The 17,958-nt window shown below is 42.2% G+C and overlaps 1 protein-coding gene across 2 annotated transcripts; it reads right to left on the minus strand.

Moving 5' to 3' along the window:
* Window positions 1-7: 7 nt before the first annotated feature.
* strn (striatin, calmodulin binding protein) lies at window positions 8-17,264 on the minus strand. Of its 2 annotated transcripts, XM_061284684.1 has the most exons (17): window positions 16,914-17,263; window positions 10,904-11,007; window positions 9,504-9,577; window positions 8,222-8,300; window positions 7,214-7,384; window positions 6,950-7,085; window positions 6,708-6,873; window positions 5,655-5,765; window positions 4,085-4,228; window positions 3,852-3,988; window positions 3,457-3,632; window positions 2,810-2,857; window positions 2,603-2,724; window positions 2,351-2,518; window positions 2,124-2,264; window positions 1,756-1,944; window positions 8-1,463 (listed from the first exon to the last, which is right to left on the minus strand). In XM_061284684.1, the coding sequence occupies exons 1-17, from the start codon at window positions 17,124-17,126 to the stop codon at window positions 1,294-1,296; spliced, it is 2,349 nt and encodes a 782-aa protein (XP_061140668.1). In that variant the 5' UTR covers window positions 17,127-17,263; the 3' UTR covers window positions 8-1,293. The 2 variants fall into 2 exon arrangements, with proteins under 2 accessions (XP_061140668.1, XP_061140669.1); XM_061284685.1 differs by lacking the exon at window positions 5,655-5,765 and having other exon boundaries at window positions 16,914-17,264.
* Between the last annotated feature and the right edge of the window lie 694 nt (window positions 17,265-17,958).

Raw genomic sequence — 17,958 nt, forward strand, 5'->3', positions numbered from 1 at the left:
AGCCAAGTTAATAGTTTACAGCAGGTTTTATTTTTGAACATTGCTTTGATTTACAAACCAGTGAATGAGAAAATGGCTCGTTGGACACTGCACTCTCCCGTCATTTGATTCAAACCCTCGGAACGTCTCTTCGCAGTTTACAGTAGGATTAGAAGTTGCAGGAAACGTCAGGTCATTCTGTGTTAGATGGTGAACGTGTTATGTCAAAAGTACTGCACTAAGTTCCTGCTAAACACTGGACTACTGTCAATAAGTGGAGATGACACATCACGTTGTGATCAAGCATGTCCGGTGGGGAGAGGGAACTACAAACAGTACAAGCCATTTAATTGGAACAAGAGTAAACTGGGCAAAATCAATTCGTTATTTCTAAAATGAACACCAATAACCAACTTTGAATTGTAATAGTATAACCAAAATGGTTTACTTTAGACACATATTTGTACGCTAATCTTACTTATCAAGTGTACAATAATCTAACAAACAGACCATATAATGCATCTGCTCTGCGTCACACTACCAGCTTTGCCTGGAAAAGCACAAAACTGATTCCCCAAATACATTTATCAAAAAGGAGCACTCAATTCACACTACACAGTTAATTTTAAGACTGAATATATAGTTTGTTTATTATAAGCATTTGTCATTTTACACCCAAATGAGCAACACTGTCAACCAGATCCGGTTCTCAGTCGGTCCCTCCTTCCCGACTCCCCCAAAACAAGCTTGTTAAAATAACATTTCCAAGGCCTTTTAAAGCAAAGGCACATTTGTCAACAAGTGTTTTAAAAAGGAAAATCAAGGCAGGCCAGCAAGCAGAGTCAGTCCGAAAAGCAAAGGAGAAGTGAATCTTGACCGACAACACAAAACCTGATCTTGTAGCGGGTCTGGTCCGTTGATGGGGAGGAGAGGGCCTGAGGGGTGCGGGCGGGGCTGAAAAGCGGCTCGGAACCGGCTTTCTTGACTCCTCACTTATTTTCACACTTGTCCTGAGCCTCCTGGCTGCGGAGGTGAAGTCTGAGTTGCTGCAAGCGGTCACACCCAGGCCTGCCTGGATGCTAGATGAGGGGTAGGGCAGGAGGACAGTTCTCCCAGCCTGACCTTCATGTGGAGATCCCTGGCCTGTAAGCAGCAACAGTGTCTGCCGGTCCGATGGGAAACCAATGGGCGGGTGGTAGAGGGTGACATTGGACCCGTGCCTGAAGGTCAATTCCCTTCCGGTGCCTCAATTGGTCCCTGATCAGTGGTGGCGGATTCGGGGGAGGGGGCTATGGGGAGAGATGTCGCACTGCGTCATACGAACACCTTAGCCAGGGCGTCTGACCCGGCGCTCGCGATGTAGCATTTGGAGGGATGAAAAGCCACATCATGAATGGATTCCTCGAACTTCTTTCGGTGAGCCGTGAATTCCTGGATGCAGGTTTTACTCTCCAGGTTCCACAAGCGGATGGAGCAGTCGTGACCTGGATAAATAGTTGTCAGAAGCAAGAGAAGCAGATCAGAGAAACTGCATGTGTTCATTCAAATATGTCAACTACCACTCAATACATAGAACACCTGTGGGTCATTGTTTGCACCAATTGCTATACTCGGGATTTTTAAGCAAACAAATACAAGCATTTTATTGCACAAAACTTAGTGTGTGCATCTGCACTGTAACCTGATTGAGTAGTGTTCAAAATGTCATCCCTGGGCGGTAAGTGTAATGTAATCTGAATGTGATTTTTCCTGTTCAGCGCTAATTTAGACACTTACTGCCCGACATGAGATACAATCCGTTAGGGTCCACAGCTAAGCTGGTGACGGCATCCAGGTGTGCCACCATGGAGTGTATCAGTTTGCCAGTGTTGTTGTCGTAGAATTTGATGTGTCTGTCCTCCTGTGCTGTGATGGTGATGGGGAGCGTGGGGTGGCTGAGGATCTTGTTGATGTGACTGGGAGGACCTGAATGAGAGTGAACACAACGATGCAATCGGGTAGAACTAGAAATATGCGTGTGTAAACAAACACAATGTTCCCATTAAGCATCCTTTAATTGTTTGTGAGACTATAAAATGTTTTTAAAAATTACAATAATTATAATAAAAACATAACTGATGTAAATAAAGCATTTCCAAACAGACCTTGCTCCGTATTGGACTCCAGGCTGAGGACAAGTTGACTCGTCTCCATGTTGAAGAGGCCAATCTCTCCGCTGGTAAAGGATGTGACCAAGTGAGCTGGTTCACTACACACCAGGTCCACTGAGGAGGGAACTCCCATCTCTGATACAAACATAAGCAGCCATGGGTTACACAAAAGCAACCGGTCACTGTGGAGAACTCACAATTACGGGATTTAGATTGATTACTCTTATTTTCGTTGAACACTGTGAGAGCGGGGGAAATATTGTTGGCATCCCACAGTCTCACAGTCCCATCAGCCGAGCAGGAAAGGAGGCGCTGGTGTGCGTTGCTGTACACTAAGCCCCAAATGGAGTCGGTGTGCCCACAAAGCTCCCCACGCAGCACTGATGAGTCTATCACACACCACAAATTCAATCAATCACTGAATTCCATTCTCGTATTAATTTATTTGATAAAAAATGTCATCCCTGCATTACCGTAGGAATCGTAGGGGTCGATGTTGGGGTTGGGCATGTTCCAGCATTGGATGGTGCCGTCCACCCCGCCGCTAAAGCACTGCTCCCCGGAGCTGCTCATGACCACGCTCAACACAGCCCCCCTGTGAGTTCCAGTATGATCAGACGTTTACGTGTTTGTCAGGCAAGACTAAAAACATGATTTTGTTTAACAGCACTATATTGTACCTGTGGGCCCTGAAGGTGTAGATTGGCTCCACATCTAAAGATGTACTCCTGTGGACAAAAAACATTGATCACCACACGCTACAACTGTGGCATTTACTTGCAGGACATTCAGAGATGCCAAGTTTCAGTTTGGCAGCATTTAACAGAGAAGAGATGGGAAATGAATCAATATCCTATCAGATACATCAGCCAAGAGGAAGGGCTCTAAGACAAAGTATATTGGGAAATCTGCAACGTTGCAGTATTTGTTTGCGAAAGTACTGCCTTTTGATTTTCCCTTTTGTGATGTACAAAAAAAACATTCTCAATGTCACATATCGTTTATACTTTTCTTTTAAACAACGTTACAACCTGTCTTTCTGGTGGTACATGTCAAAAACAAAATGTTCCAGACAGAATGTTCCTGAAAGTTGTTGATAGGGCCAGCATCTCTTGACATTATAAAAGTGTAGCTTAACAAGTTGTACTGATCCAGAAGTGTTTACTCTGAATGACTCCCAGTAGACAGCGCGTGGGAGTGTGGCAGAGCTGTGCTGCGAAATCACTTTGATGAGTGAGAACAATTCCCGGCAGATGTCAAGCCAATGGAAAGCAAGCATCTTCACAGATACAAGAGTGTCTTTCACCAATGTGTCATGTTCTCCTACTTTTTGGCTGGAGTTGTCTTTTGAAGATTCCACATCTTGAGGGTGTGATCCTCCGAGGCAGTGACAAGGACAGGCTCAACAGGATGGAAGGTCAGCGCTCGAATTGCGTCGAAATGGCTCCGCAGGGTAAATTTAGGATTCCAGGTTTTTCTCATTGCATCTTTATTGTTGCCAATCTGAGGAAAGAGTTTCTAGTCAGGAACGTTTATCGATGCACTATCAAAACTAAAGGAAAAGTAGAGGCTTGTGATGGGAATATTGGCTATATATATATAGATGAATTCTATGTTAGAGAAACATGGCCAGCTACACTCTAAGCTCGAATCATCAAATGTTCAGAAATAGTTGTGGCCAGAATGATGGCCTTGTGGGATTTTTGGCACCCTCCTACTCACATCGTACGCCAGGCTGTCGGCCTCATTGGCAACAGTGAGCCCGGCCAGCTCGCCCAGGCCCAACTCACTCTCCATGGCCTCATCGGAGCCCATAATGAACGACTTCCCTGAGGTGGGCGGGAAGGTCAGCGCCTCCACTAGAAATAAACACAGAGCTCGAGTCATCACAACGGTGTCGACAATTACAGACAGGCTGAGGCATATTTGCCACGAAGAAACTAAGACTCGCTGACCTTCATCTGTTCGGCTGCCGTCGACCTCGTTGAAGCGTACAACGTTGGATCGGGATTGGGTGGCGGATGGAGGCTGCATGTGGGACACGTCCTCAGCATCTCTCAGATTAGCCAGCATGTCCTGGAGCTTGGACCGGTTGGGTCCTGTTGAAAGCATCCCATCAAAAAGATTAAGAGACAAAACATGAAAATAATGGAAACGTAGCATCGAAAAGCAATAAAAATGAGGGATGCAGAAAAGATACATGGGATAGAATGGAGGTCAGCAGCACAGATGGGGGGAAAAAAGGTGGTTGATGTTCTTTTGACATTAAATGCAGACTTGTGTGGATGGGGGTCAAAAGCAATATTGACTTACATTTTAATTCATGGGCACATACTAGAAAATAATTGACTTTTAAATGTCTTGTGTATTAAGTATAGTTGGGCCTCAGGAGTATCTGCCCAAACATCAAGTGTTGTAATTAAACGACGAGTAAATACTTTATTACCTGCCAATCTCTGAAAATGAGTCCTTGGGTGTACTTTTCTCAATTTCCAACCGACGACTTTTTCGTGGAGCAGTGGAGCTAATTTACATAGTGACAAATGTATTTATTTATTTATCTATTGTCTTTACGCTTGCTGTCCACAGACACACTCAGGGCTCCACTTCCACAAGTAGAAGCAGCTGGCCTATTTCAGCCCACTAGCCTCACCATGATCATCATGGTAATGGAATCCATACCAGCCATTGGCCCATCAGCATATAGGGCAGGCGAAAAAGCATTCACTTGCGGAAGACAGGGCTGCCCCTTCAAAATGGGTATGAAATAACCTATGTATAATGTGATATCATTTTGTGTCAAGACCATGTATTGTGCATTTTTTCAGAATTACCTGATAATTCTGAAAAAATGCACAATACACCTTGTCATTGTACCACACAAAGCAACACTCTGAAGCCCGACCTAAAACTACATCTACTTACTTTGACCTTGGCCACAGAGTGAAGAGTAAAACTAATCTGTACTGAAAGCAGACAAGTAATAAAAGCAGAATCGAATGAAATGAAGTAGAACGACAATGGCCTTAATTTCCTTATTCAATCAAGGCGAGGAAAAAAACTGCCGAGTGAAGTAGACTATGACGACTTAAGTGCGTTTCCCTAAGAGCCGTTTGAGACAATTGTGAAGTGCCGCAACTATTACAGAAGCATCAACGCTGACAGACCAAGATGGTGGCAATAGCAATAATGACATTATGATCACTGCGGAAAGCCGCGCTGACACAAACAGGCTGGGGAAATGACTCGATCCTAAAATGGACCACCTTTCATATTGCTCTGTGATATCTGTGACATTAGAGCGGGCGGGCGGTACAGCATGCAGCAAGCCAGTAAAAGGAAAAGGGACAAATATGGAGTATGCGGCACAAAGAACAGAAAGCATTCAAGATGAAATGACAGACAAGAATAGGTCAGAGCAAAGCCAAATAAAGGGCATTTGACTGGAGCTTTTCGAATGAACTCAAGGAAGTGAGACTCTACAAAGAGAGACGAAGGGAGGCAGCGACGCCTGGCAGGACTTACTCTTCACCCCTTTTTTCCCCTTGCGCTCCTTTCTGTACTGCTCCTTGAGTTTGGTTATCAAGCCCGGGTCCACGTCCCAGGCCTCAGAAATGGGACCGTGCTCGTTCTTGTCTACACAGGGGGGACAAAACCAAAGGGAGAGGCTGCTGAAGAACTGCCAAGTGGTGAGCCTTAAAAGGCCTGGCAGGGTGGGAGAGCTACAGAGCCGTCTCTCCATTTGCTCCTAATGTGAAGGTTTCTCAAGGGTCACAGTAGACAGCATGAAGGTCTTTTCTTTGAAAGACTTCACGCATTTCAGAGAGACTGTTTATGTTTAGTATTCTTTGCATGTTCCAATTTGAATATTTAGAGTTTCCTATCATAAAGACGTTTGTCACAAAAGGATATTTTTTCAATTATTAATTGGATCCCAGCAAAACAATGAACAAAAGGATAATTTTGTATTACTATTAATTGGATGCCAGCGTGTAGGATTGATAAGGCGCTACAAGCAGACACACTTCAAACTAAAAATTTGCATTTTGTTAGGACTAACTCTGCATTTCCACAGACCTCGCCGAAGCAATTATGATACTGTGCAGCCCAGAAATGATGTCAAAATTGCAGACTGTTCAGTGTTTCCATACATGTGTGAAATTGAGATGTCCTATAGCTGTTCTTTTAAGAAACGCCAAAAAATCCCAAACACTGGCACAACCCAGGACCCCGTTACAAAGAAACAGCTCAGTATATTATTGAGCCCATTTTTTTCTGGCTTTTATCTGAGGACCGGTGGAAGACAAACATTAGACTGATTAAACACACAAGATGTGAGAAATTCTAGTCACAGGCTAGCTTCAGGAACATAGAGTGGATGACATCGGACAATATGATATTAACTCCATAGGTTGTGATTTATGTACACAAGACAAATGAATGAAAAGTGTTAGGAAAACCAATAAATCACATTTACAGTCAAATTAGAAAGCTCCAGGTTTTCTTCATGTTTTCTAAAACCTGCATGCTGATGTGTTTTCGTTTTGTTCAAAACGCTACCAGATTCAGCAGACTCACCCCAGTCAGTGCCATCCCCTGTGCCTCTGCACTCTGGTGAGATGTCCATCTCATCAGGGCTTGATAAGAAATCAAAGCCCTTGAGGGCATCTTCTGTGTCGGGGTCCTCACTAATGTCCATACTGGCTGGCGGCGTTGATGATGACGACGGCTTCTTCCTAATAATCTGGAGGGAGCATGCAGGAACATGAATCGTCAAGATATAAAACCATTTAGAAAGTGATGGTAGGCTTTTATTTTACCGTTCTGGACTCCACGTTAGTCCTGTCCTTCCCCTCACTGTCCTCTTCGTCATCGTCGTCACTGAACTCAGCTGCCGCATTCTCGATGAACTTGAAGGCCTCCAGCACGGCGCTTGTGTCTGAGAGCTCAGCTTTCCTGTGGAGTATGAATACATCCATAAACCCACGGCTGCAATAAGAGTTGGACTGCTTTACAATGTGATTTACAAGCAAGTCATCCGTATCTAGGAGCTTGCTATTCATTTAACTGAGGTTGTTACTTACCCTCTAGTTCCCATGCCCTTTGTTGACGTGTCTGTCCCATTCACTAAAGGCTCCGTACTCATACGTTCAACCGTCTTTGCGCTTCCATCGCCGGCTAGTCCTAGCAGCGCTCGGACACGTTGTGACTTCACATCTAAGATGGTGTCGGTGTAACCCACCTCCTGCAGGTACCTAGAAAATGACAAATGGGTTGTTTGAGTTGCAGGCAAACTTGAACAAGGGTGACTGAATTGATAGTGTTACATAAAAATGTCTTGGGGGAATAGAGATGTTGACCAGATACTGCAGGGACATAAATGTGATCAAAGATGCAGAAAGAGATTCATGCTACTCTTGCCTCATCAGCGAGCACAAATTGGATTAAAAGCATTTTGGGCAAAATGTCTCAGCCGAAATTAGCACTTTGTTCATCAAGAAATCTGGGCTGCCAGGATGTAAAGCAGATGATATGAGAGGCTGTAGTGCGCTTAATTGATCACATTTTCCTTAGCTAAGAGGCCACATAATAGGCATGAACCAAAGAGTATCACTTACAAAATGATATAAGGTATAATGAGGTGAAATTTCATAAACAGATATTTGGCCACAAAAAGTAATAATTACGTCGAATTGAGTTTCCCGTGTTCAATCTTAATCTGGGTCACATTCCAATGCATCGTTATTTCATGTGACAGGTTCTGGCCTTGTCATATTGAAAGATTTAAATCAGATCAACTTTTTTTTTAAGTTCACAATAACATGCACTTAAATCAGGTTATTAAAAAGAAAGAGCAGGTAATGACTGATGCTGCCCATGTGAGGGAGCTCCCGTCCACGCTTTCGGGTCCTCAACACTGCTGACAAAGAAGTGCACCATCATGCGCCAACTGTAATTTGCATGAAGTCAGCCATACGATATGCACCAGGGAGCATTCCGAACAGCCGGGCAATTCAAGTCACACATCAAGTGTGTTTTGTAGCTAAATAAAGAAATGTTTACGAGGAAAATCTAAAGATATGTGTTCTTACTGCCTGAGGAGCTGCCGGCCTTGTTTCCAGGACAGCTGATTGTTCAGCGATCCAGAAGTGTCGTTCTCATTCGTATCGTCTGAAGGAGAAGAGACACACATTCAGCTTTCGGTTACATACGTGTGTCAATGAATTTTTTCGATCAACTCATAAATACAACTGGTATAAAATTGAAATATTGATTTATTTGCGATTGTAGTTATTTTAAATAATGATTATTAGTAGTATGTACACTTCTTAATATGGATGCTTGATCAAGGCTGCATCCCGAACTGCTCAAATTCACTATGCCGCCAAAGCTCAGAGTCATATTCATCTTTTTTTACGCTCCACTTGTGAGTCACTTGGGACTCTAGCATGGGCCAGACGCATGTTAATAAACGCTTGGATGGTGCTGACACAAGTGTGTCACAGTGGCCGGAGTTGTGGCGTCAAATATTGCTAGTTGCTGAAGAAGTGGGTCACATGTCAGGAAGGTGAGCGATTGGCAGCCGTGTCACCATATGAGCAACACTTCCCACTCTTTTCAGGCCTCGCCACCCACCCTCACCACCTAACAAGTCTTCCCTCACCTCCTGCCTTGCATCAACACTTCAAGGGCTTGGGAGCTTTGAACAGTCCTCGTAAAAATCGATGAGGAAATCGGTGAGGAATCGTCCAAATATGATTTGATGGAAAAATACTTGAACATTACAAACCATTCAAAACACTCACTAATACAACGCTATTACACTAATAGAATGCTACAAAGTTATTTTTTCTGTTTACACTGTGGAAACAAAGCTTTAAGGGCTACCACATTTTAATTAGCATGCTGATGTGAAAGAGTGCTGACCTTTCAGCTACTTTGTAGAAATAAGTCGCAGGTGGGTACCAGTCAAATAAAGGTTAGCCTGTCTGCCTCACAATATTGTAAGTTTTGATATGTGTTAGTTAATGAAGTTTCATTTATTGAGGTTCAAAATAAAATAAAGAGTGTAGAGTTTAAACGGTACTAATTGGTGTTATTTTTTTTACACTGCTTTACTGTTACATCGCTGTAAGAAATTTAAAATATTCTGCATTTAAAGAGTGGTCTAGACATATTGTTTTCACGCAGCGCGGTTTTCACAATGGAATAAACCAGTTCATTAGTCAAGACAGGACATGGGGAAACTATGGAGGCAAACAAGATCTGACAGGAATGAGGCTTTGACGCGCAAAACGGTGATGTCACGCAAAGTATGTGAGCACAACAATAACAGTAATTCAGACGAGCAGGTGGAGGTGACAGCAAACTTACCGGAATCGTAGCTTGGAGGTTTCACGTCACCTTGATTTAACTCTGTCCCGTATTTTAACTTATGGTACTTTGCTCTGTAAGTCAAACAAATACAAGCGTGTACAGGTAAATAAACATGGTTGACAAGACAAGATTGCACGAAGTCAGTGTATTTTACATCTTCACCTGAATTTTCAGACCATCAAATAACAACATTTTAATTATTGTATGAAAGGCAATACTACTACTTGTCACATAGGTGCAACTCTTTAATTCATCAATTTACTAGTATTGTAACATGCTTCATCGACAAAGTGATGATGAAAGAATAAAAACCCTTTCATTACAAGCAGATCCAAATGTATCAGCTCAGTACAAAGCGTACACTAACACCTTTCAATTCACACGGCGGCAGCTCGTGACTCCAGCGCCCAACCAGAAGAAGCTCCCCTCATGAAAATCTCACACTGCTTTTAAGATGTTCGCGGTGATGTGAGTGGTTGCTTAGCAACCAGCGGGAAGTGGTAGTAATTCTGGGCTACAAGCGTCACTCCTGAGGCAGTCGTGCGCTCTCTCGCGAGGGAAAAGTAGATGAATACGCATTAAAAAGAGCTACAGGACAATCCCACGCGTGAACGATTGGCCAGTGGAATTCCTCACACTGGAAAGGAAGCCAAATGGTAAGTGACACCTGAGATGGCAGAGGAAATCAGAGCAACTCTCTCAGTTCTTTGTAAACTGTTGACACGCACGCCGCTATGATTCACACACCGAACAGCTCGAGTCAACAACTTGAGGTGGTCAAGAGCACTTGCTAATAGGATCACAAATGTGGCCTAGTCAACACTGAGAGACTACCTAATTATCTCCTGTCTAGGCAGAAATAAGTAAATATAAGGGTTTGTTTTAAACACACTGTCTTTGACCCCCTGAGCTCTGAGATCGCAGTAGGTTGGCTCAGAAAAAAACAAAAACAAAGCGGTGCAGTCATTAAAAAAAATGGCCTCTCACTCTTACAGTTCCAAAAGTAGTATCTGATGTTCCGAACACTGAAAAAGTTGGCTGAATAAATGAGGAAGAGGAGTGAGAGTATGACAAGCTGGTGCGCAAACGAAACGAAAACAAATCCTTCTAAAAAGAGGAAAAAGCTATGGCGCTGACCTCATTTCGGCTGGAGAAGGAATTCTCCATTCTTGCCCTCATTTTTTTAGCATGTTAAAATTCCAACGTGGACCTTTTTGCCAACATGTTCCCCAAGACACCAGACAGCTAAACCCAGGAGAATCTCACACCACAACGGATTCTGCTGACATTGTGCTTGTATATGTTTAATATGAATGACGTTTGACTGCATGGGCTCTTAAAATGCACACAAAGGTATTTTCTTAGCAAAATAAAGTCGCAATAGTGATGGCACTCACCTCTCTTGCTTCAGCGCATACTCCAACATTTTGATCCTCCTCACAAGGTCTTTCTTGAGATTTTCCTGGCCTTTCCGTTCTCCTTGTAGGAAGGCGATCTGTGCCTGAAAATACAAAGATAGGTGACGTTTTAAAGGAGTGGGAGGCAAATTTGAAATGTGTCTATAAAAGGAGACTTTTTTTCTTTTATTTGCTCGCATCATCGTCATAAAATGTTCTTTCTTGGAATAAAGACAGCACATCGGAGAGCAGCTGCTTTTGTTGAGACTAAAATAGTACAATGTCAAATCAATATGTGTGGCAGGATGGGAAATAATACGCCTTACCTACTCACACTCCTACACAACGCTCCCTCAAAATATTTTCACTCTACATTAAGAGTCACTTTTAAAGAGGCAGGGTTGCTGACATAGTTTGGTCTCCAACCTTTCACACAGTGGACTTAAGTTTAGGTGCAGCTTCATGCTCAAGAAAACATAGATGCCATGCTCATGAAGCATTTTTGGAAAAAAAATTGACAGGAAAAAAATTGTGACGCAAAATCAGAATGTGAAATTGTCGATTTTTCGTTAGCTTGGTGTTAACTTCCTCGAGGAAACGAAATAGAATTTCTGCATTGGAATCTATATGCAGAGGGCGGTGTGAGTTTGAGTGGGCTGGATGACGAGTTCGCACGAATAGCAAGCGGAGCTACTGTAGCCCCGCAACAATGAGTCATGACTGCACTTCAGTCGGCCTCACATTGGAAGCAGCATTCTAAACATCTACAGCCCTGTGCATACATACCAACAACTGCACTGTGGCAGTTATTTTCCCTAAAATAATGCTAAATTTAGACTTTCCATCCCTAAATATCAACAACTGATCTTCAGAAGCAACATATAAAATCGACCACTCTGTCTGCAGTTCCTTCACAATGAGCTGGATAGATGCATTCAAATGCATCCTACACAAACAACAACCATGTCACCAATTGTCACTTTAAGTCAGCCTGAATGTGATTACAAAGAAATTGTAGAAACGTTCGCCTCCTTATCTCCATTGAAGCACTTGTACGAAGACTCCTGGCTGGTGTTCTGTGGTGCTAGAGAGTGAGAAGAGTGAAGCTCTGTGAATCCCTGGCTTGCCATCTACACCCTGATCAAACATTAACCTTAGGAGGAATGTAATGAGTCAACGAAGGCTGTTAAGAGACACAGGAAGCATTTAATCCTGGCCTCACAATGACTGCATTATTGGGCTGCGGGATAAGAGTTCCTCAGTGTGCCCGAGCGAGGGACATGAGGATGGGGCATCTAGAGTGTTTGGGGGGTGGGGGTCAAAGGAGGGCATGGTGATAGGCTCATGGCTACAGATGAACACAAGATAGAACACAGATAATCCTGCTCGGACAAGACAGGAACAGGAGTCTCCACTTTTGCATGTCAATCTTAATCCGGCAAATGGGTCATTATTAAGGTTGTCACAATCAAATATTTTTAGAATCAATGTATTATTCCAGAGATTAATCAGATAAATTGGTATTTTGTATAAAGGTGCCTCACAATTAATCTCACACGAGAGAGGGATTGATGTTGTACTCATGATCCTTTTTTAAACTAATTCAGTTACTGGTTTGGTCATTGTCTTCCAAAGTAAATATGCAAATGACTATTTGATTAAACATAAAAGATAATCAATTTGCTTTTATGAGAACTACATTAAATCTGAGAATCATTACTGTCGAGGCTGAATCCAGAGGAACTGGACCATTTTAAGTCAAACAATGGTCCTAAATGATTACTTAGTTATTAAAATACATTAATGTGATATTCAGTTAGCTGTTGATTTTGACACCTATAGCCAATATATAATTTTTATTAATATTATTTTTATTTTATTTTTTTCTTAGTTCCAGACATAAGTGAGACTAACAATAAGGACTATACTGACAAAGAATCCACTGATCAAGATTGACGCCGTCAACACAGTGAATTGCAATCTGACAAGGGTTTGATTTACTCCATTTTACAGGATTTCACAAGACTCCTCATATGGCCACAGGGCTTCCACACATGGTGACCCTTTGCGACCAGAGGAGGAACAGGGCCTGGTGTAAATCCCATATTTACAATGCAAACAGGCTTTCTTTGGTTGAGTGCAGTTAATTCACAGCAGCCCACCACAACACCACGATCAACATGATGGTTGACCTGATAATTCACCAAGTACATTCCACACATTCCATCACACTGACAGCAACAAGGGCGGAAAAAGCTGCAGAACTCCAGAAGCAAGACAGGTGCGAGGCATCCATCAGTAGGAAACACACTCATTCCAGCTGGGATCGACCAGGAATTTCTTTGGGAATAAATCAAAACATCATCAACAAAGTTAACATTTCTGATATGAATAAAAGCAATATTAATGTCATTTGTGGAAATTTAGGCTTCAGAACAACACAGCTACACTCTCTTTAGAAAAAACAACATTCTAATACTGTTGCTATGTGTGAGATTCACAGTCATCTGTAGTCAGAGTGGGGATTAAAAAACAATACTATCTCCATCACAATTCAGATCCGGAGCAAAATAATATCTATATTTAATAATAACATTGTAATGCAATTGCACAGCTGGAGGCTGTGTGCTGTACTTGGTTATACAAACATGCCTTGTCGAATGGAACTGATCGAGAGCAAGAAAATAATTCACACGTTTGTCAAAAGTGCTCAACAGCACTATACATAATACAAGTATGCACTTAAAAATGATGGTAACAAATCATGGGGGGGGGGGGGGGCGAACAGAGAAGCCCATCACTATTAGGATTACCTTTCAGCATGTCTAACAGCTTCACTGCACTTCATGAGACTGTTTGGCATACATTTTATTCTCATGCAGCCGCCACCGTAGAGGTTGACAAATCATTTTGGAGCACGAGGAGACTCGGGATTCACTGTGGCAAGGAAATATATTCGTACTTTTTATCAGAGAAACTACGCCCGGTGTGTATAGTTAAGCTCAAAGAAACTGGCTTTAAAAATGATATTTTATAGGATTCATTGTCATTTGTCCACAGTGGCTATTTGTCATTGCAACAACCGCTATGTGGTAACTCTCATGAAGCCTTAAAGCTATGAGTTTGTGGCCTGCTTACGTGAGAACGAACATAAGTAGTCTGACTTCGGATAATCACAACTTTTGAAATGTTGCTTGTTTGCACTTTCCCAAGCTGATGCAAATACTGGAAAGTAAAAATAACAATGGCCTGCGTAGTGCACCAAAATATTGAGTTGACCAAGGAACGACGGTGACAAGCCATTTTTGAATGCCACAGTTAAGTGCAAGCCTGTGTTTGAGCTTGGCACAGTGCTTGTTTTTCTTGCGCTGTCGAGCCAAACTGGCCAGCTTTATGCCTTAACAGTAAGTCAATTTAAGAGCATTCTAATAAGCGTTTTAATCGTGGCTCACTCATACTAATCTTATCTGCAGCTATCTGCAGTTGTTACTGACAATCTCCGACCATAAACACTCCGAGTTGTTTTCCTTTTTTGGAATAAGATTGGCATTTCAAATCGGGTTCATTTTTCACACTACACACCCTGGGATCCATCTCACACCGTGAGTCACCTTCAACCTTCTCAGGGTGTCAAATTATGGAAGCAGACAGATTGTTCAGGCAAAGAGATATATATCATGGAGCAGGGATTTCCCCATGACTAGAAGGCTGTGAGGGTCATCGCGTACAGGAGTTTATTTTCTGCTCATAGATCCAAAGAGGATGTCAAGGACCTCAGAAATGTGATTTAAATAATGTGACAATCTTGACAAAAATTGTGTATCCCATTTTATCAAAATAAGAATGACTCATGTAGCTAAAAGATTGCTTCTTTCTATCTTCGCTGGACTTACAAGTCAGCAATGAACATTTTTACATCACAACTGGGCCTACCTATTTCATGACGCACACCTCAAAAATGTATATTCTTTTTAATACGAAGGTTTACAGAAAGGTTCTTTCAACTCTGCAATTTGAGAAGCTGACATGTACAGTAGTGTACAGTCAGCTTCGGGGCGGCCCAGCTAAAGAGGAGTGGCTCTTTAGCCACTTCAGGACCTATCAGGCTTGCTGGGCAGCATTCTTGCAAACTATGGGGCTTGCCTTCAGCCCAAACAAAGAGAAACAAGACATGTTGTGGTGTCAAATAGCCTCAGTTATATATTAAAAACAAATAGTGACAGAAATTATAATACATTTCTCAATTGTTGTACATACATTTTTGTTAGGCAATAAATAATGTACTTTAGTACGCAAATTTGTAATTTGGGTTTTGAGAAGAAATCATATGAACCCCTTAAGTGTACACAAGAGTGAGTGGCTATAAAGTGCCTTCTAAAAGTTCAGCTATTTACGTCTAGATGTCTTGGACAAATCAGGACAGAGCAACCCAAGCAAAATTATTGGAACATGTGATCAATGAGTGTTTCTACTTGCTCGGTCGGGTGTTGCATTTAGAAAGGATATTTAAACATTAAATAGTGATTGGTTTTGGCTTTCACTGACAACTGCATTTGCTGTTAAGCAAACATGAAGAATAAGTGGAAGATTTTAGACTAGCCAAGTCAATCACCAGACCTTAACCCAACAGAGCATGCATTCCACCTCCTGAGGAAGATACTAAAGGGAATTATCCCCTGAAAAACAAAGAAAAAATAATGATTCAGTAATTACGCGCGAGGGTTGTGCCCCCAAATATTAAATATTTCTATTCTAACTAAAAACTGAACTCTGAAACGCTGGAGTGCTAAGTGTGCAGCACTGCACAAACCAGAGTTTAAGATGATGCCCAGAATATCAACCAGTCATTAAAGACACCAACATTCTAAATTGATTGTGTGGCAGTTTGCCGCCACAAGCAAACTACCCTACATGCCATTCAGTAACCTCACTGTGCTTTGCAATATTTGTTGCTGCAGACAAGCAGGAAGTAAACAGCAGTGGCCACACAGAGAGCAACATAATTTGAGGAAAGTTCTCCCACAGGACTACAAAGCACTGTTTTTGTGCAACCCCCTCACATGAAGTGTCAATAGAAATAAACATCTCAGATAAAACTTTCAGCATGAAGCTGAAATTCAATCATGAAATGGAGCCTGCAATATTGGCCAATCTACTGCAGGAAGTCAATTACGTGGTTTGTTTTCAAACTGGCAAGCAACCTAAACATAATGTTTCACCGATCATCGTGTAGAAATATGTCAGAAGAAATATAAAATGGGTTATGTGGTTGTGGGGGCCCCGCCATGGACAACCATATTTTTAGCCAGGTCTCAGAATTCATTTTATGGGCTATATTTAAAGTGAGTTAAAGTGGAATTGATATAACAAGTGGAATCTATAGTCGGTGAAATTTATCTTAAAACTTATCTTATCTTATCTCCTTGATCCTGGGGAGTGGCAGAGTTAGCTATACAATCCGATCCGATATATTGTGACTCCGTAGTCTGGTATGTGGTGTTTTGTAGACGCAAGCTATTAACAGAACAAATGACCGACAACTAAATATGTACTTTGTCATCATTACAGATGCACCTTAGAAACCTTGATTTATTGAAGGATCTTCTCGACATTTCGTTAACATATAAAAAACAACGCAGACGTACAGCGCCCAGTTAAGTTAGCCATGGCTTGCTAACAACAGAATCACTTAGCTACATGAAATCAATACATCTTTATTCAAGTCCATTATCGAACACACGCATAAATAAACGCAGTCAACTAACACACAGCAAGTTCAATGTGGATTCAGTAACTAGGTCGAAAACAGCCGTCGTTCTGTCGGTCAGAACAGGATGGGGGGGGGGGGGGGGGGGGGGCTTAGAGCATTTAGCTGCTAAGCGAAAGCTAACAAGCTAGCCTAAGAACGAGGATAATCATTTCAAGAAGCGCATACGGAATGGAATTATGTTATGCCTCGAGATTGTCATAGAAAAATAGTCCCGAGTGTGCAAAATATAGTGGATTTCACCTGTAATTCAGCACGCTCCACGTCCCATTGTGCCCTCTCCACTTCAAAGCGGGCCCATTCGTGCTGCAGGAAGTGTAAGATCCCCGGGATACTGTACTGCGCTCGAGCCGCCTCCCCTGCGTCGCCATCAGGCAGAGGTCCTTTACCAGCGCCGGGTAAAACCGAGTTGTTATTGTTGTTGAAGAACACGCCGGGGCCCGCCTGTTCGTCCATGGCCGGGCTCGGTGGGCTGATTTTTCCTGTCTCACCGTGTCTTGTCGCTAAATATAAGCAAACAGGCACCGACCCTTCGACGGCGTACCGTCCGTCTTCTCGAGTCCGGGGAATGAACTCACTTTCTGACAGCTAGCTGTCATTGAATGACGTCATCACACAGGCCCCGCCTACGCCCTAGCTGGGTGGGGGGGGGCAAACTCTCATCGATGAATTACTCTCGCAATCAATATTTGAGCATAACGAGTAATTGGCAAAGATCAAAATACAAGCATTACAATTTCAACTAACAATCAACACAACCATGAACGATTATTTATCTGAATTATATTTATGCTATTAAATAATCTATACACGGACTAACCTTGAAACCGAGAGCTCCTGCTTCTATGCTGATTAATGCAAGGTCTACCAGTTTGATACACTCCTGAAATAGCACATTTACACATCTTACCTGTAATTATGTCATTATTAATAATTAAAGACATGCATCTATGTGAATACTCTGGCATTAATGACTTAATAATGATCAAAACATGTCCAAGGCTGGAAACAAATATCAATATGCAACACTTTATTTCTATAAACCTCTGCAAGTGTTTACATTTTGAAATAATGAGTTATACATCATTAATATAAAACCACAATGTCCCACCAGTATTTTTAGAACAGGCCAAGAGGCTACTCATGTGGTCCTAAGGGTTACGTGGTGAACATGTCACCATATTACTTCTCTGGTTCTTCTATATCAAACAAATTTGTTTTAGGTTCATTTACCTGACATGTTTCGGCGGAATCTTCCGCCTTCATCAGAGAGCTCTCTGATGATGAT

This window comes from Syngnathus typhle, linkage group LG8 (genome assembly GCF_033458585.1).
Source record: "Syngnathus typhle isolate RoL2023-S1 ecotype Sweden linkage group LG8, RoL_Styp_1.0, whole genome shotgun sequence".
Taxonomy (NCBI): domain Eukaryota; kingdom Metazoa; phylum Chordata; class Actinopteri; order Syngnathiformes; family Syngnathidae; genus Syngnathus; species Syngnathus typhle.